Source organism: Octopus sinensis, linkage group LG6, assembly GCF_006345805.1.
Source record: "Octopus sinensis linkage group LG6, ASM634580v1, whole genome shotgun sequence".
Taxonomy (NCBI): Eukaryota; Metazoa; Mollusca; class Cephalopoda; order Octopoda; family Octopodidae; genus Octopus; species Octopus sinensis.
Genome location: NC_043002.1, coordinates 21,802,612 through 21,830,399, shown reverse-complemented (window position 1 = coordinate 21,830,399; position 27,788 = coordinate 21,802,612). Strand labels below are relative to the sequence as shown.

Genomic DNA, 27,788 nt, shown 5'->3' with positions numbered 1-27,788 from the left:
TGCAGATGTTCCAGTTATTGCTGTATATTATAATTATAGTTGTATAATCTGCTATAATTAATCAACCTATGCAAGGTGATACAACATCATGCATTTGCCTTAAATGGCATCATCTCACAAATTTTGCTTAACTTCTCACTTGCATTGTTCGAAAGTCTTCTTTAAAAAACTCATTTATATTGTAACATATGTAATAGTTATTTCTATAAATTATACTATAATTACTAAGGTATATTATGCCATAATTATTGCAGCGTAATTTGTTAACATTGCTGAAACATGAGGTGGGTTGGCAGACAGCAAGTCTGCTATAGTTTAATTCATACAATGTCAATAAATTGAACTGAACAAAATGAAACTGAGCCAGACAAAACAATACAAGTAACAATACGGGAGAGGAAAAAAATTATCACATACACACAAGCATGCACACACAGTCACACACTAACGCAAAGAAGCAAAAACACACACACACACATATATACATACATATATATACATATATATACATACATATATACTTACATATACATACATACATATATACTTACATATACATACATATATATATATGCATACATACATATATACATACATATATACATACATACATACATACATACGTATATACATACATACATACATACATACATGTATATATATATATATATTTATTTATGAAACATGTGGAAAGTTGAAACGTGCTTTTTATGACAATACACCTGAGATCATCCATACTGAAGTGCTTGTATTTAAATTAAAAATCTCAAGTAATCAATTATGCATATGACATACATCAATATATAAAGTTACAGATATAAATAATGCAAATATACAATGAAATTACACATCCACACACACACACACACACCATGATATCCCGTTACAAATATTTTATTACTCTCATCCTCCAACAATGTCTTGATTACATTGAAAGTTAATTGAAACACACAGGCAACCTGCTCATTACACACACACACACACACACACACACATCCATGCATACATACATATAATTAGAAAAAGTTTACAAATAAAACACCACACCACCAACAAAAGAAAACTAACAACCATCATCTAATGAGACAAAAAGGAAAACAAAATATCCAAACAAGACCACCCACCCTAACCACACACACACATATATAAAAGATGCAAATGAGCTGAATTTGATGCAGACGAAAATAAACAGAAATGATAAAAATAACAATATTTACCATGAGAACATTTATTTTAGTGGGTGTGTAGGGGACAAATTTTTTCTTTTTTTTTTTAGTCTTGCTTTACTGCAGAATGAGACAACTGGGCGCAGCTTTTTGGATGCTCTTGGTTCAGAATGGCTGTCTGGGCATACAGCTTAGTTTGGTAACAGACCTTTTGGAGACTGCAGGCAAACACATGCGTGCATATGCATATGTACAGAATATATACATACAGAAGGATGTTATACATACAAGCATAACTAGATGCTTACACATATGAAGAGAGAGAGATTACAATTTATTTATTGGACACAGGTGATGTAAGCACTTTTCCTCTCCTCATGTACATAAAGAGAAATATGCTCACACACATAAACAGAGGGAGAGAAGAGGCAGAGAGGGAGAGAAGGGACAGAGAGGGAGAGAAGGGACAGAGAGGGAGAGAAGGGACAGAGAGGGAGAGAGGAGGGAGAGAAGCGGGAAAGGAAAAGAGGAGGGAGAGAGGAGGGAGAGAAGAGGGAAGAGAAGAGAGAAGGAGAGAAAAGGAAGGAGAAGGAGATAAAAGGGAAAGGAAGAGAGAAGAGAGAAGGAAGAGGGGGAGAAAAGGAAGGAGAGGGAGAGAAGAGAAAGGGGAGATAGGAGGGCGAGGGAGAGGAGAGGGAGAGGAGAGAAGAAGGAGACAGAGGGAGAGAGAAAGTGAAAGAGACAGAGAGAGAGAGAGAGAGAACAAGGAAGGAGAGAGAAAGTGAGTGACAGAGAAAGCAAGAGAGGAGAGGGAAAGTGAGAGAGACAGAGTGAAAGAACAAGAGGGGAGAGAAAAAGTGAGAGAGACAGAAAGACAGAGCAAGAGAAGTGAGAGAGAGAGAGAGAGGAGAGAGAGAGAGAGAGAGAGAACAAGGAAGGAGAGAGAAAGTGAAAGAGACAGAGAGAGAGAGAGAGAACAAGGAAGGAGAGAGATAGAGAAAGCAAGGGAGAAGAGAGAAGGAAGAGGGGGAGAAAAGGAAGGAGAGGGAGAGAAGAGGCAGAGAGGGAGAGAAGGGACAGAGAGGAGAGAGGAGGGAGAGAGAAAGTGAGAGACACAAAGAGCAAGGGAGAAGAAAGTGAGACAGAGAGAGCAAGGAAGGAGAGAGATAGAGAAAGCAAGGGAGAAGAAAGTGAGACAGAGAGCAAGGGAGGAGAGAGAGAAAGTGAAAGAGACAGAGAGAGAGAGAGAACAAGGAAAGAGAGAGAACATGAGAGAGATAGAGAAAGCAAGGGAGAAGAGAGAAGGAAGAGGGGAGAAAAGGAAGGAGAGGGAGAGAAGAGAAAGGGGAGATAGAAGGGCGAGGGAGAGGGAGGGGGAGAGGGGAGGGAGAGGGAGAGAAGAAGGAGATAGAGGGAGAGAGGGAGGGAGAGAGAAAGTGAGAGACACAAAGAGCAAGGGAGAAGAAAGTGAGACAGAGAGCAAGGGAGGAGAGAGAAAGTGAAAGAGACAGAGAGAGAGAGAACAAGGAAGGAGAGAGATAGAGAAAGCAAGGGAGAAGAGAGAAAGTGAGTGACAGAGAAAGCAAGAGAGGAGAGGGAAAGTGAGAGAGACAGAGTGAAAGAACAAGAGGGGAGAGAAAAAGTGAGAGAGACAGAAAGACAGAGCAAGAGAAGTGAGAGAGAGAGAGAGAGAGAGAGAGAGAGAGGGAACAACATAGCAATTTATTAATAGAACACAGTTGACAAACACTTAGCCTCTCATCAAATGCACAAAGAGAAAAATGGTCACACATATAAATAAAGGGAGAGAGAGAGATAAAGAGAGGGAGAGAGAGAAAATCAGAAACAATAAAACAGGAGAAACTTTAAAAGGAGAAATGTCAAAATAGTCAGCATTGACTCAATGATGCCGAATAAGCAGTGCCAAGACGACTGCCAGAACGTGAACCTTACCGTGCCCAACTCAATAGGCATTGTGATGTGATGGAGTGCAGGAGTGTGAATATATTAGACTTACTGGACTCTTATAATCTTTTACTTATTCCATATCAGAAGTTGGAATCTTTCTTTAACCGCTGGATCATTCTGTAGGGTGCAGACAGGACACTACTATAGAAAGAGAAGGAAAGAGAGAGAAGAGAGAGAGAGGGTAAAGATCAGTGAGGCTTGAACAGTACCAGACAAAGAGAGGTTTTCTGGTTAGTAAGTGTGTATGTACATTATGTACACACATATATATGTATAAATAAATAAAATATATATATATATATATATATATATATATATATATATTTATTTATTTATACATATATATATATATATATATATATATATATATATATAATATAAATTAGAGAAAAACCACTATTATGCAATTCAAACAATGATAGACATAAACCAAATCATAAATAAAAAAATAAAATATAAATTTTTTAAAACCATAAATTGCATAATAGTGGTTTTTCTCTAATTTATATATTTTATATTTATATTATGAAATTTGATTTAATACTAAACTGAATTTTTCCCTGTAAGTTTGGAGTTATACTCCCTAATATTATTAATATTATCATATATATATATACCTATTATATACGTTTTTATTATTTTTTGCAATTTACTTAATCATTGACATTTTATTGTTATTTTAATTCTAATATTTCTATTATATGTAATTTTCTAAATGGTGTAATTTAATTGTTCATTTTGAATTGATAAAAGGTGTTTTTTTTTCTAATTTTATATATATATATATGTGTGTGTGTGTGTGTGTGTGTGTGTATGTGTGTGTGTGTGTGTGTGTGTGTGTGTGTGTGTGTGTGTGTGTGTATACACACAGGGTGGCCAACAAAGTAGGTTTACAGTTATCATGTAAGCAATTTAAATTTGTTTTAAAACATTTTATTACATTTAAATTTCTATCTTACAATTAACTAAATTAGCATAGAATAATAGTTTCATATTTTTTCATAATTAAGATCTAAACTGTTAATATATGAATGCAAAAGAGATAGTTGAATACCTGTAAACCTACTTTTGGGCCACCCTATGTATATATATGTATATATATATATATATATATATATATTATATATATATATTGATAAAACGGTAAGATAACAAAAGAAAGAGACCTCAATATTATGTAAATAGAGGAAATCTGAAACTCAGAGTTTTATCTTGACTACCGAGTAATGTAACATATTGTATAGATATTATATATATATATATCATATACAGAGGAGAACCTTGGTTTACAAATTTAATCGATTCTTCAGGGCCAGTCATCATCCAAGGTGCTTGTAAATGGAAACTATTTCTCCTTTAGAAAATTCAAGAGAAGGGACAGTGAATTTGAGCAGGGATGAGCAATGACTGAAAGCTAGGCAACAACTGATGCTTTTGTGCTGACACTCCCAGCTTCTCACCAACCATTGTTGCCAGCTTATGTGTTTGTTACTCAAGACACAGTCCATCACATGGGACATTTTGTGTTCGAAAAATTGTTTATAAACTGATTTGTTTGTGATGAGAGGCATTCATAAACTGGAGTTCTACTGTGTGCGTGTATGATATATATATATATAATATATATATATATACACACATATATGTGTGTGTGTGTGTGCTGTATTTGATGACACAAAAGATACACAGGCTCATTAGATGTACTCCAATTTCAGCAGAGGAAAAATGTTTTAGTGCACTGAAGCATGTAATATAGGCTCAATTTTGCATATAAGACTTCGGGAGATTCTTTAAGGCGTTTTGGTGGGAAACAATTGTATCTCATGCCATCAAATATGGTGTGTGTGTGAGTGTGTGTGTGTGTGTATATATATATATATATATATATGATTTTTTGTAGTGTTATATTGTTACAACTATTTTATAACTGTTAAAGTGATTCCTTTTTATAATGTAACTTGCATGGAGTTAATTTATTTAACTATTTTAGAGTCATCCAGTTTTATATAATTGTTTTCTAAACAATTTAAAATGCTTGTAGAGTTATCTACTCTTGAATAACTAACTATTATAACATTACAACACTTGTAGAATTATCCAGTTTGTATAATTGTTTTCTGACTCTATATAACTGTTTTCAGATAACTGTTTTCTAACTCAGATATAGTGATTTATATAGCCAGTTTACAACACTTGTAGTGCTATGCAATTTTATATAACTGCTTTCTAATGCTTTTATAAAACTAGATGATTCTAGCGTTACTATTTATTCTCTAATATCTACATAGCACTTTCTAGTTTACGAAATTGCTAAAGAGGATACTGGTTTTGTCTAGTAAATGCAATCATTTGCTGGTGAACTGAATTCCAATATTCTCTTTATTTTCTTTTTCCTATCTGAAAAGGAGAACTTTTTCTCAAAACATTACAGGATCATTAAACAATCTATGTAGGGTAATACAATATCCTTCTTTGCTTTGTTTTCATTCATTGACTTCACCTTATCTATTACGCTTAACCCACCTGCATTGTTCGAAGATTTTCATATTCATTTGTTTTATTTGCACATATGACCATACTTCAAGCAAATTACAATACTCGTTTATGAATAAATTTAGTCCAGGTCACTATCTCTACTTGCAGAATTAATGGGCTGTATTGGAAAATTTCTTTCTTTCTTCTTATTTATTTATGTTGTTAAATTTGAATCTATTCCCAGACTACCTAAATGTCATCTGCAGTATATATTTATATATTATATATATATATATATTATTTTACAATGTGACCTGAGTAGCAGAAGCTAACTACCTCTATAACATAACTTAGAAACAGTTATCATGCAAAATTCTTCACAAAGTTTTACATGGTTATCTAGCATACATAATTGTTGAGCTATCCACTTTTGTGCCTTTTGTATAACTGCTTGCTAACTCTAGCACAACTATCTAGTTTTCTAGAACTGGTTTTAATTCCTTCATTCTTTTAAATAACAGTTTTCGAATTTATGCAAAGTTATTCAATTTTGTAAAACTGGTTTTATTACAAATTTTTTGGGTTTTATAATTCTAGTAAACTTATCCAATTGAATGGAAATATTCTGAAAACATTTGAAGAAGAATCCGGTTTTTAAACTCAGTACTTAAGTTTTTGATAAAGAGAAGGGAACATTTGATGACCATCAACTAAAAGTGACCTCTGGTAAAAAAGTTGAAAAAACACACATAAATTCATTACTTTAATTAATGCTTTATCAACGTAATTTCAGTAAATATTTCCCTACAATAAAATAAATGAATATATAAATAAACAAATAAGCAATTTGCTGAAAACCAAACAACAAAAGAGAGATTGTAGAACCTGTCTTAATAAAAAAAAAAAAAATAATCATTTGAAGTGTGTTTAATTAATCTTATAATCATTATGAAGAGTTCTCAGTGAGTAAAAGTGAAAGTTGTTGGCATTTCTCAGAGGTCACTTCTGGTTTTGAGAGAAAACAGGTGCAAAGAAAGAAAGAAAGAAAGAAAAGAGAAAGAGAGAGAGAGAAAGAGGAGAGAAAGGATAGATTATGAGAGTGAGAGAGAAATAGATTGAAGGAAAAGAGAGTAAGTGAATGTGAGAGAAGGAAAGTAAGAAAGATAGAGTGAAGAAACAAGCAAAAAAAGAAAAATGAAATTTAATGTATATTTAAAGAATCAAAACATGACAATGCTGCAAGAGGCCCATGGAAAGGAGATAAGAATGTTCTGTAAAAGAAGAGCAATTCAAACACACACAAGACAGCCCCTCCCCTCCATTGCCTCCTGAATGTAACATGGCTAAAAGAGGTGAACAACATTAACATAAAACAAATAACAGAGATGAATCACTTTCCAGTGAAATAAATATAGAGAAAAATACAAATTGATATCAGCAAAATGAGATGAATTTGGTCAATAGTGATGATGGTGGTGGGGGTGGTAGCTGTGGTGGTGATGGGAAGAGTGAGAAGAAGTTTTCTAATGTAGAAGGCAATGTGTGTTGATGTATTAGGTGCAGAACTGTGCTAAGAAGTTTGCATCCCAACCACGTGGCTCTGGGTTCAACTCCACTGCAAGGCACATTGGGCAAGTGTCTTCTACTATAGCCCCAGGCTGACTAAAACCTTGTAAGAGGTTTTTGTAGATGGAAACTAAAAGAAGCCTGTCAAGTGTGTGTGTGTTTGTGTTTGTGTGTTGTGTGTGTGTGTGTTTGTGTGAAAGTGTTTGTGTGTGTTTGTGTTCTGTTGTCTTGAATTCACGTGATGGATGTAAATGAGTGCCACCGTCATACAAGCAGTGTTGTTCATTTCCAATATTCTTCAAGAACGTGTCTGGCCATGGGAGAAATATTACTTTGTTTGGAAACAAGTTAGGGTTGGCAACAGAAAGGGCATCCAGCCACAGACAATCTACCTCAAATAAACCCTGTGCAAACCCATGCAAGCATGGAAAAGTAGATGTAAACAATGATGATGAATGACAACAATGACTCTGTGTGTGTGTGTGTGTGTGTGTGTGTGCATTTGCATACATATATACTGTGACTGGTTGAACATTCGTCAGTAAACAGAACTAAATATTAATAAAAGAGTTAAATGACATAGTTTTATGGTACTTAAGAAATACAAGTGTTACATAAGCTTCATTGCAATTCCACAGTTTAAACTCTCAGAGAGGACAAGAATTTTCTAGTTGTAGCTGTAATCCATGTCGGCGAGTGTCTTCAGTTTCCAAGTATGGTGCACCAGCATAGCAACAGTCTGATTGTTTAACATGCTGGAAGGATCTGTTATGGCTAAAAAATTTTTTATTTGAAATGTGTCCATTAAACTTAACATGCATGTATGAAGTTACTGCCACTATAAGATGAAGGCCATATATCAACAGAGCCAAGAAACAGCAATTTTTAACAGCAGTCAAAACACACAGGCAAATTTAAAAAAAAAAACAACTCTCAAATACTTAAATGTTAGTGCAAATTTCTGTGAGAGGTGTCTACCTTTTGACAAGTGCCTGCTCAGCCAGTAGAAAATTCCATCCAAACCAGGCTAGCATTTAGTTCGATTTTTACTCAATATCTTTTATACATTCCACTTATACAGACACTTACATTACACATGTATATTTTATAAGCATGGTATTACATATAAAGCATATTTGACACTTCAACAATTTTTCAGACAGGCCATCACAAATTCTCCATCATATAAATTTATATTTCCTACAAAACCGATACACATAAAATTGGTTCTTCAACAGGAGTGATTTTAAAGCCAGATAGCTCTTCACATTAGACAACCTTTCGCATATTTCTGATAATACTTTGTTACAAAAATATACATTTGGTCAAAAGGGCATAATCTGAGTAACAAAAAAAAAAAAAAGGTATGGGCCTTCCACCAAAATCATTGGGTAACATATATTCTTATGTGAATAACTATTTTGATTTTGTCTGAAGATGAAAAGTGTTCTTCTCTCTGAGAGCTTAAACTCTAGGCTCAGCATGAAACTTAAGTAACAATTGCTTTCAAGTACTGTATAAAGATTAGATCGATAGACAAGTAGACAGACAGAAATATATATATATATATATATATATATATATATATATATATATATATATATTATATATATATATATATATATATATATATATATATATATATATACACACAGGCATTTATTTACATACATAAATGTGTATATATGTGTGAGTAAATGTAGATTACACACAACACACACACATCCATGCTTGCATGGATGTGTGTGTGTTGTGTGTAATCTACATTTACAAATATAAACATGTATATACATAACATAACTACAAAAAGAGAAAGTTAGAGATGGAAGGGAAGAATTACAATGGAACTGAGTCAGTGGCCAGGCAGTACTTGTGCAAACAGAAATTTTGACAGCTCAAGAAATAAATTAAAAGTGAATTTAGCAGTTTTTCCGTGTATTTCAGATGGTAAACAGGGCTCCTCTATTCATTTTTGACAGTTGAACTTGAAAATTTCTACATTCTTATGATAACAAATATACATACATATGTGTGTGTGTGTGAATTTATTATTCTTATTCAAGAGTATTATTGATAGTAACTTAGCTGGCCGAAACTTCAAAGCCACTGTCAACAAGATTCTTGTTTAAGAACAATAAATTTGTACTCTACAAAAGTATAGAGTAACTCATCGGATTAATGTAAAATTAGTTTTTATCATAACTGAACATAAAAACAAACAATAAAGTGTATATGCGTGTGTGTATCAACATTATCAATTTAATGTCCATTTTTCCAATGCTTGCATAGGTTGGATGGAGTTTATTAGGAGAGATTTTTCTATAACCAGATGTCCTTCCTGTGACCAGCCCTCACCTGTTACCATCCATACATATATATATATACATGTATAAAGCAAAAAAGCAGTGGCTGATGTACACAACTGAATGAAACAAAATACAGGTGGAAAGAAGAGAAAGGAGAGAGAGAGAGTATTAAGAGAAGAAGAGTAAGACATGGTGATAGATAGATAAGTGCAGTGAAAGATATTGTCAACATAACTATTGTTATTTGCAACAGAAGAATGGACAGTGGTGGTGGTGGTGGTGGGCACGGAATAAGGAAAACATCAAGCAAAATTATTTGCAGTATCTTATGATGAACCTTTTGTTCCAAGTTCAATCCCATCAAAGTTGACTTGGCTTTTCATTGTTCTGAGTGCCAGTTAAATACTATTGACAGCCATGTAAACAAAGTGCTAATATCTTAACTATCATCATCATCATCATCATCATTATTATTATTATTAATATCAAGGCAGAATCATTGGTGTGCCGGTGAAAATGCTCAGTAGCATTTCTTCAGACTCTTTACATTCTGAGTTCAAATCCCATTGAGGTCTACTTCGCCTTTTATTCTTTTAGGATCCATAAAATAAGTACCAGTTAAGCTTTGCGGTTGATGTAATTGACTTTGCCCTCCCCTCAAAGTATCTAGCCTTAAAATTTAAAACTATAATAATAATAATAATAATAATAATAATAATTATAATTATTTCTACTATAGGCACAAGGCCTGAAATTTTGGTGTAGGAGACTAGTCAAAATTTCAGGTCTTGTGCCTATAATAGAAAGGATTATTATTATTATTATTATTATTATTATTATCATTAGTTTAGGTGGAAATAGTTAAATTATAAGGAAAGCAAAATAAGGAACAGGAAGTAGATGATATGGAAAAGATTTGAAGAAATTAATAAGTGGATCAATGAGGTCATACCGTAGAAGGAAAGAATGTATTCAAAGATCGGGGTATGTATACGAACAAAAGCAAGATGTTCATAAAAAAAAAAGACCTATGGTAGTTTGGTTTAATCAATTTAGTTAGCATAAGATACAGGCATGGTTGTATTGTCAATAAGTTTACTTCATAATGATATGGCTTTGGGTTCAGCTCCACTGCATAACACTGGGCAAATATCTTCTACAGACTCAGGTCAAACAATGCATTGTGAGTGATTTTGGCTGAGGATAGCTAAAATTATTGTGTGTGTGTGTGTGTTTATGTTTCTTCTCCCATTGCTAGACAATCTGTGCTGGTTTGTTTACATCCCTGTAAGTTATCAGTTTGGCAAAAGAACCTGACAATATAAGTACTTAAAAATAAGTAGTGGAGTCAATTTTTTTGGTTTAAAAAAAAAGAAAGAAACCTAAGTGGTGCTGCAACATGGCCATGGTCCATTGACTGAAACAAGTAAAACAATCCTCCAGTTCAGCATCGATCTAATGTCCACTTTCCCATGCTTGTGGAAGACTATATAGTTTGAGGCACATTTTCTACAACTGGGTGCTCTCTCAGTCACTAACACTCGTTTCCAAAGGAGGTGATATATTTTTATAACTGGACATGTTTCCATGGAAGATTATAAATTAATGAAAACCACTTGTATGATGGTGACATTTGTTTACAACTACCATGTGGAATCAAGACGAGGTGATACAAATATTCATGCACAAATACACACACACACATATACATATATATCATCATCATTGAGTTAATGCCCACTTTTCCATGCTTGCATGGATTGGCTGGAGTTTACTGAAGCAGACTTTTTTGACCAGATGCTCTTCCTGTGGCCTACCCTCACCTATTCTCAGCAAGGTAATATTTTTCACACACACAGGGACACTAACACACAATCGGTATTCAAATTTGTGAGAGCTGTGTTAAATAATATAAAAAACGCGCCCTTTTATAGCCTGGCCAGGCTCATGGGCTCGGTTTCTCAGTTTCAATGGCATATGTGTTCCCCAGCTGAACGGGACACCAGTCCATCACAGCGTTACTCATTTTTACCAACTGAGTGGCCTGGAGCAACATGATATGAAGTGTTTTGCTCAAGAACACGTGTTGCCCAGTCCAGGAATCGAAACCACAATCTTATGATCATGATGCTGACACCCTAACCACTAAGCCACGCACATCAATGATAGCTGTGTTCGTAGAACTTTATTCAAAGTAGTCATAAAAGATTACATCATACTATGCAACTCCACTATCATACATCGAATAAAGTTCTACCAAAACAGTCGTTACAATTCTAAATGCCATTTACATGTCGCTATTTGATACTTATGCCACACCAAGAATCCACCAATAGGTTAGATAATTGGTAACTAATTGGATTTGGAAGTTACATAACTACAGTATCCTGTCAGCATTTGATGCCTACAATGTTGTATTATTTGATTGTCAGCTCTATGTGATTATACAAAGCCAATTTCTGGCATCTTATATGTTGATGTGCCTTGATTCTTAATGAATCCTTATATCTGAAATATATATGCGTTAGGAAGGGCATCCAGCTGTAGAAACTCTGCCAGATCAGATTTGAGCATGGTGCAGCCATCTGGTTCACCAGTCCTCAGTCAAATCATCCAACCCATGCTAACATGGAAAGCGGATGTTAAACGATGATGATGATGATGATGATGATATATATATATATATATATATATATATATATATATACACACACAACAGGCTTCTTTAAGTTTGCATCTACCAAATCCATTCACAAGGCTTTGGTCAGTCTAGGGATACCTAGAAGAAACTAGTCCAAGGTGCCATGCAGTGGGATTGAATACAAAACCACTTGGTTGTAAAGTAAACTTCTGTGTCAACTTCTTAGCCATACAACCATAAAAGAATTCGCTATGTAGAGTAATAAAAAGTAAAAGATTGAAATTCATTCAAGAAATTCTTTAAATAATTTCTTCTGAACTGTGGATAGTTGATTTAGTGTTTAAGAAATAGAAGTGGAATAACTAATCCCCGTAGAGATATTTTTAAGAGATATTTAATGGGAAATGAACATGATTAAATGAATGCCATAAATTATTTAGTGTTTAGGTGAAAAACTAGAAGTGGTGAGGCTTAGTAGATGTCAAAAATGGGACAGAGAGAGAATGTAGGTTAGTTGCATCGTTAATGAATGGATTATGAGGAATGAAGTAAATAAATACATAAATGAATAAATATCTGATCTGATATCTATTTTTGTCTTACTTATGCTGGTGATTGATTGATTTTGTGAAATTGAGCACCTTAATTAATAATGACTGTGTAATAGACGAATCATGTTCTTTAATGTCAAAGTGTAAAAATAAAATTTGGAGCATCATCATTGTCATCATAATCATTGTGGCTGTCATCATCATCACTGTAAATATCATTGTTTTAACGTCCATTTTTCCATGCTTGCATGGGTCAGACAGAATTTATTGAAGCAGGTTTTCTATGGCCAAGATGCCTTTCCTGTGGTTAACCTTCACTTAGTTCTAAGTAAGATAATATTTCTTCATGACCAGACATGTTTTAATGGAATACTGGAAACAAAGCACACCACTTGCATGATGGTGGCACTTGCTCACAACCATCATTTAATGTCAAGGTAAGGAGACAACAACATACACACACACAGAATTGACATCATAAGAATTCTGAAACTTTTCAACCGCAAATTCAACTATTAAAAACAATTTATTTCATGTTCTTTCAAAGTTTCTAAATCTCTATTACATGAACAATATAAAGCCCTCATTGGTAAGAATAAAATTTTTAAGCAGGAAAGTGGAACTGGAAGGACTGTTTTGATCCAATGGTAGAATATACCTGTCATGTTTACAGAAGATGTGGATTTGAGTTCCATGGCAACCTTTGACTTTTTTTATCCAAAAGGGTATTTTTAACCCAATATTTACATGCTATTATTTGTAGTATTTCTACTTTAAGCTCAAGCATAAAAAATCATCATCATTATCGTTTAACGTCCGCTTTCCATGCTAGCATGGGTTGGACGATTTTGACTGAGGGCTGGTGAACCAGATGGCTGCACCAGGCTCCAATCTTGATCTGGCAGAGTTTCTACAGCTGGATGCCTTTCCTAACACCAACCACTCCGAGAGTGTAGTGGGTGCTTTTTATGTGCCACCAGCACGGGGGCCAATGTAGTTGGAAAGAAAACTTCTTCACTTCACAGCCACAGCCACATCTATTCTGTGTTTATTTGGGATTATTTTAAAGTATCCCATTACTTAAATTTTGGATGTCCTTACATGAAAGTAAGACTGTAAGAAAGTAAAACTCCTTGTTTTTAGGAATAATTTTATATAATAAATTTTTACTATTTACACCTATGTCAGGGAAATAAAAATGTACAGACCTATATAAAATGCTGTCTTGTAGCTATATTCCTCTTTATATGGGAAAAAGGTCAATAACCGGATAAGAATAAATTGAATTTAAATATGAATGTATGAAGAAGAATTGAAGAAACCATTAACTTCAGCTAATGGGTGGGTAATATGAGCTATTTTTAGAACCAACAAAAGCTGGAAAAATACTATTCTCTAACTGAAGGGAAATAGTGATAAAATATGATTAACAGAAATTTTGTAGGCCGATGAATTGTCAAGATATGAAAGAAATGGATGGTAAAAGGATGCACAATACAGCTAACTAAATTTAATTATACAATTTTGGGTTCATAAGAAAATAGAATGCAGTACATAGAATATGTTTATTTTTAATAAACACAAAGATACAGGGGAGGGGGGGCTCCAGAGGTTAAAATTTTGTGTCAATGTAATTATCAAACCTGTTAAGTGTATTGGCATGAAAATCCAAGTCCTTCAGTGACAGTATCTTCCTTAGCAAATATATACATGTTTATATGTAAGGTGGATGAGTGAGAAAGAGAGAGAATACAAGTAGAAGCATTTGTTTTTGCCTGCCACCAGCTTTTGTGATGGTTTTTTTTCACAAATTTATGGAACCATATTTTTACAGAATAAGTTTTCTCCATTCTATGCTTTATTTCTTTGGTCTTAGGCTGCAGGCAAAATGTTGATTTGGTTCATTGCATTCCTCTGGGAATTGCCTTCAGGAGAGAATATTCAAGGTAACCATCATCATCGCTTTGTGAAACAAATAATCCTTTGTACTGAAGGAACAAGGCCTGAAATTTTTTTTTGGGGGGGATAAATCGATTACATCAACCCCAGTGTTATCAACCTTGAAAGGATGAAAGGCTAAGATGACTTCAGCGGAATCTGAACTCAGAATGTAACGACAGCTGAAATACTAAACATTTTACCTGGCACGCTAATGATTCTGCCAGCTCACCACCTCAATTTTTATGAAACGAATAATGAATGATGCTAAATGATGAATGAAATTTGTTTTCTCTCTGCATGATTTTGACTGGTCCATTTGTCATACTTTTTAGTAAGGAGAAATAAATTTATTCCTTGTTCGGTTGTCACAATAATTGAATTTAAGCTCATATTTAGTCTATTCTGTTTTTCTTTTCCAAATTAATAATACACACAGAAAAATTTGGTTTGCTTGTATATTTAGAGGTCATTAGAACTAGGGTGCTCAAAATAAAAAAAACAAATTGTCAAAATAACATGAATTCTTTTCACACACAGACTTCTTGTTTGCATTATGAAGGAACACATCAAGTTTGAAAATATTGGTTATATACCAGGCACCTTAATATACACTTTACAAACATATAGATATACATCAGCAGATCAGATAACTGCACCATTCCCCAATGTCAACTTTGTGCACACACACACATGAAGGGAGAGGAGATGATGTTAGCAGTGTGATATTAGGAGAGGTAAATAAAAAATGTGAGAAGAATTGATGAGGACCAATCTTTGGATAGTGGATCACATGAAAGATCTGGAATGAAGAGGCAGCTGTATTAGCACAAACTCACACAATCCACCTCATTTTGAAACAACCAATGAAAAATGACAACAATGATATTGTAAGACTCTGAGGCAAATAATGTAGGGAAAAATGAAAGAAAAACAACTAATCAAAAGATTATTGAAGAAGTTTTATGAGAATACAGAGCACTTACTAAACTATATGTGCTTGATAAATGATGGTCAAAATCCTTAACAAAACGAGAATGAGCTTCACCCCACCCAGCCCTCTTTTTGCTAATTGCATTTGAATTTAGAATGTAAAAGATCATAATCAGTTATGGACAAAGTATCTGATATGTTGCTCTACAGAACTGCTATTCCAATGCTCTTAATCTTTTAACAGTTAAAGCAGACATATCCAGCCCAAACATTATACCTGTTTTATGTTCAAACTAGCCAGATCTGGCCTCTCGTACCTATCCTACAATGTCATTCGAAAAATAAACAATCACATCAAAATCTCAAAGCTACGAGCTAAGTGATGATTAATTCAAAACAATGCGAATAAATATGTATTACATTTTACAAGGCAATTTGTATGGCAAAGGGTTCAACTTGTAATCCTCTTGTTTCATGCTGTTACCACTTGAAGTAGATCACTGACCCCTTTAAGCTCATTCCACTTCCTTTCCATTGTCTCCATCTGTTATTTACTTCTTGCAAGAATCTTACACTTGATCATTAACTCCTTGGATACCAACTCACCTGAGAACACTATTGGTTCTATGATGCAAATTTCCAGTTTTAAAATGATACAAATTAAAATCTTCCATTTACATTTTCATGGTAATTTATGTACCAGACACCAGATCAATAATGGCAAAGTGATTTTACTAAATTCTTCATTGTATTCCAAATTATTTGAAACAAGGACAGTATATTTTAACTGAAATATGTTAACAAAAGGGTTAATGGTAACGATCAGTCTTTGGCTGTTGTAGCTTCAAAAGTTCACCTGGGAAAATGCTTGAAAGGATTAGGATGACTGCTAAATAAGACTAACTGGGAATGATTGAAGATTGAAGATTGGGGTTGGGAATGGGTGGGAGTTACTCCTAGAAGATGGCATTAATGAGAAGAGGTAACTGTAAGAGGGCATGAAAAGGAAGAAAGAAAAAAGTGGAGACTGATGTTACTCTTTGTTGTTAGAGGCTGAAAAGTGGGAGAGAGATATAAAGTGATGGATAAGGACATAGATGTTGGAATGGAGAGAAAAGAAGTGAAATTACCAAAAAGAAAATAAATTGCAAAAATAAAAAAAAATACCCTCGCCCACCACCAAAAAATACGTCAATGAAAATAACTCCTTCTTCATCAACACATCCTATTCCACCCATCAATGTTGCTTCTATCACCCCCACAATAAATAGATAATTAAATAAATAAATAAATAAACCAGTAAATAAATAAATAAAAAAGATAAAATAAATAAACAACACAAATAAAGGTCAGGCCTTTTGCTGAGTTTGAGTGGTTTAGCCAAGAAACATTTGTAATTAGTGAAAATATTGTGTGCTGTATTTCACCCTTTGATGTCGTCCTCGGTACCTTGGTCCCTAATGACCAATAAAAGAAACCATCATTATCATCATCATCATCATTATTAAGGTAGTGAGCTGGCAGAGTTGTTAACATGCCAGGCAAAATGCTTTGTGGCATTTCCTACGTCTTTACATTCCGGGTTCAAATTCCACCAGGGTCATCTTTGCCTTTCATCCTTTCGGAGTCAATAAAATTAGTACCAGTTGAGTAATGGCACCGATGTAATTGACTTGCTCCCTCCCACAAAATTGCTGGCCTTGTGCCAAAATAAAATTTTGAAACCATCATTAGTATCATTTCATTTACAAACCATAGAAAAATTCCTAATATTGGGCTACAACAACCTTGGATGCCAAGAACACTCCTAAGTATTCTAGCTGTCCTTAATAAAACTGTTTTCTGAAGCTGCGCTAAGCTAAGTTTTAGGCCTATTTCCTGTATTGATCCAATTATTATTAGTAGTATTATTATTATCATTAATTATGAGGGTGCATAGCCTAGTGGTTAGGGTGTTGCACTCATGATCATGAGATCATGATTTCAATTCCAAGACCGGGCGGTGTGTAGGTGTTCTTGAGCAAAACGCTTCATCTCATGTTGCTCTGCAACCACTTCGACACCTGACACGAGGTACACCATGCGCCTGTTCAGACATCAATTTGATGGAGGAAATGAGAGCTAATGTACAGCACATACACATGATCACTATAACAAATCACTTGTGCAGGTCATTCAGCAAAGGCTTAATGCTCATACATCATCTTCCACAAGAGAGTCCATCATCATTTATTATTATTATTATTATTATCATTATTATTATCATTATTATTATTATTATCATTATCATTATTATAATTATTATTATTATCATTATTATTATCATTATTATCATCATTATTATTATTATTATCATTATTATTATCATTATTATCATCATCATTATTATCATTATTATTATTATTATTATCATTATTATTATCATTACTAATATCATCATCATCATCATTATTATTATTATTTTATCATTATTATTATCATTATTATTATTATTATCATTATCATTATTATCATTATTATTATTATCATTATTAGTATCATTATTATCATCATTATTATTATTATTATCATTATTATCATCATCATTATTATCATTATTATTATTATTATTATCATTATTATTATCATCATCATCAAGAAATAAATAGAAGAGTGCCATTGTTATCATGTGAAATTGGTTGAACAATATTTCAGCATCTAGTGTGCCTTCCACAGGTTCAAAAATTACATGTCAGTCTACTTCTTTTTTTTTTTTGTTAAGATTATATAGGACTGAGGTAACTTCTCCAGAAGTTATAGAGAAATAAATAGAGGAGTGCCATAGTTATCATGTGAAATTATCATTATTATTATCTACTCCATGCCTTGGGGATGGCAGGGGTAATCCGGATGGTTATCTGGGATTTTTGTGCGGAGTTTATCCCGGATTACCCTAAGTGGACTGCCCAACTATTGGGGATTCTATTCATCTATTTATTATTTATTTCTCTACTTTCTATTATATATCCTTTAATGCAGTAGTAACACCCCTTGGTCAATGTTAACCCTCACGTTTTTGTAATCTTTGTTTGTTGTGGGGATTTTTTTTGTGTGCTGTAACTCATCCTTCGATATTGTCCTCCATATCTTGGGCCGATGTGGCCACTAAAAGAAATCATTATTATTATTGTTATTGTTATAAATATTATCATTATGTGATGAAAATTCACAGCTTATTTTGCTGGGTATGATGGGAAGTGTGGCTGTTCACAGCCAGCAGACTAAGGTAAAACTTGTTTACTTGTCATGCTTCAAGAACCCTGTGAAGAATTCTTGCAGTTCCAAGCAATGCTGATTTTTGTAGGTTTTCTACCTTCACACTTGCACCAATTTGTATTGGTAGTTGAGTGCTGATACTTCCAAGTGTGTCAATTACTATTGGTATCATGTCTACTCTCCTCATTGAACACAACTTTCGTATTTCTCACTTCAAATCATCATAGTTGTTTATTTATTTATTATTGTTGTTATTATTATTATCATTATTATTATTATTGCCATTATTATTATCATTATTGTCATTATTATTATTATTATTGTCATTATTATTAGTATCATTATTATTATTATTGTCATTATTATTATCATTATTATTATTATTATTATCATCATTATTATTATTATCATTATTATTATCATTATTATTATCATTATTATCATTATTATTATCATTATTATCATTATTATGATCATCATCATTATTATTATCATCATTATTATTATTACAATCAATATTATCATCATCATTATTATTATCATTTAATTATTACAAAACAACACCAAAAAGTCTAGAGTGACATTTTAGAACAGAAAATTTTTAATACCTACACAAATGTTGACCCTCAACTAAGCAGTAATAAAACCAACATTAGATATCTACTCATATCCATGGCACTGTGCTGCTACTAAATACACTAACATCCCTAACCAATAATTCTCAAACTAAATAATACCAGCACACTGTACAATACTGGTCAAAGTTATTTCAAACTTAGTTGTTTTCAAAACAGGTATAAGGCAGCCAGAAATTTAGCGGGTGTTTGGCCAATTAATTTGATCCAGTACTTTACTGGTATTTAATTTTATCAACCCAGGAAGAATGAAAGGCAAACTAGGTGGGATTTGAACTCAGAACATAAAGAGCTGGAACAAATACAAGGCACTTGTCAGACACTCTAAGAATTCCTCAGCTTTATTAATGAGAAGACAGAATACAATTTGCTATCATATAATTCTTCTTTCGCTGTCATAATGTTGGACAAGTTTAAAAAGTAAAAAAAATATCTAAATTACATTCATCATCATCATCGTTTAACATCCGTTTTCCATGCTAGCGTGGGTTGGACGGTTCAACTGGGGTCTGGGAAGCCAGGAGGCTGTGCCAGGTTCCAGTCTGATCTGGCAGTGTTTCTACAGCTGGATGCCCTTCCTAACACCAACCACTCTGTGAGTGTAGTGGGTGCTTTTTACATACCACCAAATGAGAATTTGTCTGTCCCCTGTTCAATCCTTGCAGCACTGACTTCATGAGAAAAACTGTCCTAGGCCACATTGAAAATTAAGCCATTCTAATAATTAGCTAAAATTCATGCACCAACACACTACAGCCATTAAACAAACAGATAATCTGCATCTCCTATCTACTCTACTACACCTACAACAGATTCTGTTACTTCTGATCTTTAGCACTCAGATCTGCTCACTCCTACCCAGCTATCTTCCTCCTCCTCCACCTGTTATCACTTCTTTAATTTGTCTCACCATCCAGGCTTCACATTAAACATTTCCTCTCCAGAACAGTAATCTCCCAGGATTTCTTCTCTATCAAATGTTATTTCGATGGACGCTGGCCAACAGGTGTCCAAACTGGACATTAGCTTTATTAATCCCACTAGCCTTGGAGGAGTCACAAATGCCATGGGCTCTGCTCCTAATATTTTGAGTAAGTTTATTTGAAAACAGACATATAAAGAGATAAATGCATAAATGGGTTGAAACGTATATAAATAGTTAGATTACACACACACATTCAGAGAGAGAGAGAGAGAGAAAGAGATAATATATAAGTAGAAAGATAAATAGATATACAGATAGCTATATAAATATATATACACACACACAAACTCACACACACTCACAAACACACACATGTATGTATGTTTTTACGCATACATATACAGAGAGAAACTGAAATATATATGTGGCAGAGACAGAGTAAATAGCGAAGCTAATCAAGGACAGATAGCTTAGATGAGAGATGCAGTTTGTGTTTGTGCCAGCATGTGAAACCATTGATCCCCTATTCTTAATAAAGCAAGAAGTTCTAAGCCAAGAACAATTATATCTAACATTCGTTGACATGGAAAAAGCCTTTGATAGAGTAGCATACTCTGTAGTCTGTTGGTCACTCAGAAACTACTGGTGGATGAATGGCTAGTGAGAGCTATGTAAGCCATGGACCACAAATGAGAATTATCAATGAGTTCAGTGAAAAATTTAGCATGTATGTAGATGTCCATTGGGGGTTCAGTTCTTAGCTCCTTCTTGTTTATTGTAGCTATCCAGTTCATAATAAAGGAGCTCAAGAATAGCTCTCCATGAGTGGTGGCTCTTGTCTGTTGATAACCTAATTCTTCTCATAGCCAAATCAGTTGGAGAACTAGGGGTAAAGTTCTAAACATGGAAAGAGGGCTTAGGATCAACAGACCGACAGATCAAGTTGGCAAAGACGAAAGCCTTGGCGTCATAGAAAACAAAACACTACTACCATCTGGGGACTGGCAACGTTTGACATGCAGAAAAATAGAAGGTAGCAACTGTGCATTATATGCAAACAATGGTTCAAAAAGGTGCAATGAGATCGCAGGCAAGTGAACAAAGGAAAAGGGTTTCATGTGCAACTGATATGCAGGAACAGTTAGCAGTAAGAGCCTTTAAATAATGAAGTCTCTTGATTGCTCAGAAGATTCATTAGAACTATGAGATAGTTTCTGTTTCTTTTTTTATATTTTTTTCTAGGTGATCTAATCAGCAGCAAAGCATGGTGGCCAGAGTAAGAATGGAATGGAAAAAATTCAGGAAGTTGTTATTACCTGTATTTGCAACAAGGACTGTCTTCTCATTCGTAGGGAAGGGTTTATTGTATGCTACGAGTTTATGAGGTTTGATATTGCATGGTAGTAAGATATGAGCACTAAATGTGGAAAACTACAAAGGCTTGAAAGAAGAAATATTGCAAGCATGCTCCACTGGATAAGAAAATATCAGTGTGCATCTACAACGGAGGGCAAGTGTTCTGAGAGATAAAACTAGGCATTAGAGATAACAGCCATAGTGTAAACGCTGGAAGATTGTGATGGTATGGACATGTGAAGTGTATGAATAATGACTGTGTTGGTGAAAAAAGCATGTGGGAGAGGAAAAACGAAGAGATGGGAAGTAATGATGAGATGTGATCTTAGGATATAGGACCTTACAAGAGAGGTTGAGGGGACACTGTGCTAAAACAGACAGGTCCAACACAAGGCAGCATGAAAAAAGGGGACCTAAAAATCATGATGGAGATAATGATGGTGATGATGATAAATAGATATAAATATATTCATATATATATATATATATTAAAAAAAAAATTAATATTTTTATATATTTATATATACATATACATAAACATTTTTACATATATATATATATAGATATAGGTATAAAAATATAAATATAGGACTAAAATAATTTCTGCAAAAATCAAAGCCGCTAAGGAAAAAGAAATCGCAAAAGAAAAAATAATTATATGAATCATTTTCTAAAGCCTAGATTAGTTAGGTTAGTAGTGAATGATTAAATAATTGGCTAAAATTAATTGAAGCGCATCTCAGTGAGTAAATTAGTAACAAATAAGTGAAATAGGTGTATAAAATATATGCAAGTAAAAAAGAAAACCAAAAAGAAATCAATTATATATGTGCGTATATAAAAACTGTGTTGTAATATTTGATAACTACTAATTTAAGTCCCTTAATTTGCCCAAGATTTTTGATGAAATTATTTAACAATTAATTAATTAATTATAGTAAAGTAACGAAATGGTTTGTAATGGTACAGTTCATAAGAAAAAGAGAAGAAATTTTCCGGGAAATTCTTTTTTATTTTTCCATCTTTTACTCAAAAGAAGGGTCAGGTGTTTAAGCCTTTAAAAAGCTTCTTTACATTCCCTGCTCATATAAGAGATGTGCTCAGGAAAAGCCTGAAGTCAAGTATTTTACTAAGAGACTTCAATGCTAGAGTTGGAGCAGATAAGTAAACATGGGGCTCCCCCAAGTATTTTGGTGTAGCAAAGTTGAATAACACTAGTCCCATGTTCCTAGAATACTGTGAAAAATATAATCTGTATGTAGTCAGCACTCACTTCATCTACAAAGACGACCCTGCAATGATATGACTGCATCCAGGGTCTAAGGTTAGGTACTAAACAGATCATGTTATCATTCCCAAGTGAGACATCTGTGATATCTGTAATACCAAGTCCTTTCATGGATCTGAGTGTTGAATGAACCATCATTTAATGCAAACAGATTTCTGGATAGTAATTAGAGTGAAAGAAATGAGAAGGCCAATTAAGATTTGTGAAAAGGAAAGAGTTATCCTTGAAGTGGAAACCTGGTCCATGCACTTGCAATAGAGTTCTGCAAAAGGTCCCCAAAACATCCAAAGGTCAAGTAGTGCTTAACTAGGTGACAGATTGATTACCACCCGTAAATGTCGGGTAACTTTGTTCCGTGAAATAAACTGAAGCCATGAGTTAACAAAGGGAGTATTTATGTGATTGATTAACCTACATACTATCATCTTCAAAATATGTTAAGTAAAATAAAATGGACACTATGGGGATAAGGTAATCCTAGATACATTATGCCCAATAATAAATGAAAAATAAAAAGCTGAGATGGTCATAACTGGAACACTTTTGGCCATAAGTCTGTTCAGTCAGAGCTGACTTGGGGCTGGACAACAACAGCAATCACAAGGAGAAGATGAGATTTGTGTGACACAATAAAGAGTGTGATTGAAACAGGCTGATACATAGGGCTCCACTCAAGGGAGTTTGAGCTGAGGGCCATATGAATGCCAGGACATCATTGTATTGCTGTCTTTAAAGGTAAAACAGTAAAGTGGTAAGAGTCCTATTTTATCCCATTTCCTGTACAGAAAATAATTGTATGATTATCAGACTCACAGACTGAGTAACATGGAATTCCTGAGACAATTTTACACTAAACAATATAAGTATTTATTTAAACAGTTTTTTCTTTCATTATTCTACTGGTTACTGCCATTAGAATGTGACCATGTTGGGGCACTACCTTCTAGAGTATAGTAAATTGCACTCCCACCCCTTTAAGATAGAAACTTTTGAAGGATGAAAGTAAACCCATGCTGGGGCACCATCTTCAATCACATGCTTCCCTCCCTCTAATCCCCATTTTATTAACCTCAGAAGGATGTGAGGTAGTGCAGACTTGCATATATAAAGGTTCTTTGCAATGGTATCAAATCTCAACCATTCTGAATTAAAGTAACAAACAATGAAAATAAGTTCTAAAAACATAAGAAAGAATAATTTTGATTTCCTATTAATCAATTAAAGAATTTTGGCAATATTAATAGTTTCAGAGATGTGGGGGGTTCTAGGCCTTTGAAGAGTTTTTATATACGACAGAATATATAATAATGGATTAGTCAAATTAAAGCAAAACAAAAAAAAATAATAGTTTAAGACTTATTTTCTCCCTACACTGACCTTTTAAATAATGCTTTGACCACTGTAACTCTCACCATGTATGTATGTATGTGTGTGTGTATGTATGTGTGTGTGTATGTGTGTGTGTGTGTATGTGTGCATGTGTGTGTGTGTGTATGTGTGTTTTGGATATGACTCCAAATTGCATCTGATAGTAGAGCCCAGAATTGTTCTCAGGTCTACTCTAAACTGGAGCTGTAGCACCTCCCAGGGTCCCAACTATGGTTTGATTAACATGCCATCAAAAGTGAAAGACTTCTACCCCACCTAGCAGTTGTCCTAGAATCCTTCTGAGAGAGGGACACTCTGACACAAAACATGCTGTCTCCCATGATTACTGGTCATCTGACTTTGGTCTGTCACCAGATACTAATCACAGAAACTCAGACAGTGTTAAATGTGTTGTACAAGTGTTTATCCCTACAATCTAACAACATAAAAATGTTTCTCTATGGTAACCTCATTTGCCATTCCATCTACTGAAAGTCCCATGGGATGGACGTGTGGTGAAGCATGCCAACTTAACCAATTGAAAGGACACAATAAGTTACAACTTTTGTCTGTCCCCCTAGGCTTGAAACTATGCAGATCTGCAGCAAGACTGAATATTTATCTGAGAGGTCGTGGATGGAAAGTTAGAAATACCATTGACAACAAGCACAAAGAAATGACAATCCTCTGTGAAGATGGAATAATCACTGAGTGTGTGTGTGTATGTGTGTGTGGAATTCTCACAAATTTCTGTGACGATGGAGAGCAGTGGGACACACAGGCTTGATTAACAGGAAGTGTACAATTAGAAACATGTGACGTCAGCTTGGGATATTGCTTGCTTCTTTTCCAAAAAATGGCAATGGATGGATTCAGCAGCAGCAGCTCGACTGACCAAGCAGGCCTTTCCAAGGACTAGTACTGCTTACCAAATAATTAGGAAGAACTCAAAAAAGGGTTATCGAAACAAAGCATGCCTAATTCCAGAAGTGGTCAGCAATCCTGTGCTTAGCAGTTATTTTCTTCCATGGTAACACTCAAGAAACTTACAAGTCTCCAAGAAGTGGTCCGACTTTGACACAAGTTGACATCTACCATATATGGGTGTCTCTATAAACTATTGGTAATGCAATGAAGGTAAGTTGCTTAGTGGTGAGGGTGTTGCACTCGCAACTATAAGATTGCACTTTTGATTCCTAGACCAAGCAGTGCATTGTGTTCTTAAACAAAACACTTCACTTCATATTTGTTTCACCTCACTCAGTTGTAGATGAGATCCAGTAATAGGAAGTTCACCCTGCAATGAACCTGTGTCCCATTCAGAGGGGTGGGTGTTGTAATCTCAGTCACTTATGTGCTATGGAAAAGTGCTAAGCTGAAGTGTGATGGGTCCTAGGGCATATAACAAACCTAAGTCATAATCCAGTACATCCTGCTGTAGAGTTGGATTGCTGGTGATCCATGGCCCACCCAACAACTGTGAGGAGGGTTGCTAGTAACCCTGCAGGACAAATATAATAAAAGACCAAAGGAATCCAGTGTAGATTCAACAACTATCTAGTAATAGCATGATAATTTGGAAATTCCAGGTTAGTGAGGTAGGTGCCATGAGACCACTAGGAATGAGGCATACCTTTAGGTTTTATTAAAGTTTGTCTCTTAGAGCAAGTTACTTTGATATGAAACCTGTTGTCCAAAGCATGATCTTAATCATTTTGGGTATCTTTAATGCCAGTTCAAGGAACTGACATTACTGTACTCCTGAACTTGTGACTTTTACTGTCCTGATCTGTCTTGTGAAAAGGGTGGAGAGAGTTCATGAGGTGTTATGCAAGCCAGGTTGAACTTAAAACTTTGCAGAGGCCTTGATGGCATCCTTCTTTCTTTTTGTTTCCTATCCCACTTCTTTTCTTATAAAATCCTGTGATGAGAAACTGGCAGAGCATGCAGATCTGATGGGCAGGAAAATATAGTCACTGAACTATTTGCTTAAGGTCTATAAATCTATGAAAGACAATGTCATCTGCTTGTCATTCAAGACAGCAATGAAGCTTGCATGGGCATCTCAGCAATTCCATTTACTGAGAAAACAGCTCACTCAGGGAACAGAGAGGCTCCAGGGAAAAGCAAACCCAAAACTGTTCTTTTCTGTCAGGTCAGTTCGGTGCAGCTGATGGATATCCACTTTGCACTTGAAAAGCAAAGAAAAGTCCTACAACATCTGGTTGGAACATGAGTTTTTCATGTTGGAATGTTTGTACACAACAAGATAATGTTTGCAAGATAAAGACTCATAGCATTTATTGCACAAAACCTGAGCCAATATAACAAAGACACAGTCATTCCTTCAGTGAGTATACTTGAAGGTGATGGTCAGAGACTGAAAGGAGAAATTTAAAGTAGAGTGGAGGGAAGCTAGTGCCAGTTTTGCAGTCTTTTCTGTAATGCTTAAAAAACTGGGGGAGCTTCTTGTCCCTATAAATAATTAATTGATGACTCTCTGCAAATACACTTGAAAGGTGGGTGATATACTATTCAAACAGGTATCTGTACCTTACTCTAACCAGTCCTGATGAAGGCAAAAAACACATTCTATGTCTAGATAAGAGCTCTACTCAAAAACATCCTTAAGTTGGGCAAAATCATTTTACAAGAGGACTTCAATATCAGGGTTGGAAGAGAATGGCAAATGTAGAACTCATCCAGGTATATATTGTGGCAAAGTTTAGTATCATCAGTCACATGTTCCAAGAACTTTTTGAGGAATATGGTCTGTATATTGCCAGCACCCACGTTAGCCACAAAGGTTAACATGCAACAACATAGGTAATTATTCACGAGCATGATACAACCATCATACCTGTGATGTCAAGTCTTATCATGGCTCAGAATTTTGGACAGTCCACTTATTCAAGCAATGCTTAAATTTATTTTTGATCTATAAGCTTGTCTTAAGAGATGTTAAATGTTTTTACTATTACTATCGTCTGTAGCAGCTTCAATGTCACAAGCAAGACCTTCCCAGCAAGTGTTCTGCATGAGTGATCACCAAGGTTGAGGTCTTGCAATGAACAAGTGCTAAATTCTGCCGTTTATCTGACAGCCTACTACACCAGAATAAAACTGTGAAAACTGTGCTTTGCAGGCAAGAGTCTCTGAACCTCAACCTCTTTTCATTAAACCAGTTTCTGTGACTGGTTGTAATATGTCTCAATACTTCAGCAGCACCTTGAAAACTCTGGCCTTCATATAATTCTTTCTATATTGCCTGTCTTCCATTCGGGTGGATGATTCTCAAGATCTTTTCTCAGAGCAGAATCACATCTTGCAGACACTAATGTTTAAAAGAAGCTTAACAAGTTCTCATCTTTTTTTCACTCTAATTGCCATCTAGAATTTTGCTAGCACACTCAACTG

The 27,788-nt window shown here is 34.6% G+C and overlaps 1 protein-coding gene across 6 annotated transcripts in view; it reads right to left on the bottom strand.

The window, feature by feature from the left end:
* Positions 1-27,788, bottom strand: part of LOC115212791 (serine/threonine-protein kinase MRCK gamma) — a 428,828-nt gene that overhangs the window by 11,206 nt on the left and 389,834 nt on the right. For 5 of the 6 annotated variants that reach the window (XM_029781487.2, XM_029781485.2, XM_036503704.1 and 2 more), the window contains one exon: positions 3,184-3,275. The exons of the other annotated variant lie outside the window; for it this stretch is intronic. In XM_029781487.2, coding sequence (XP_029637347.1) covers positions 3,273-3,275 — 3 coding nt within the window. In that variant the 3' untranslated portion in view covers positions 3,184-3,272. The remainder of the gene's footprint in view (positions 1-3,183; positions 3,276-27,788) is intronic. 6 annotated transcript variants of the gene reach the window in all.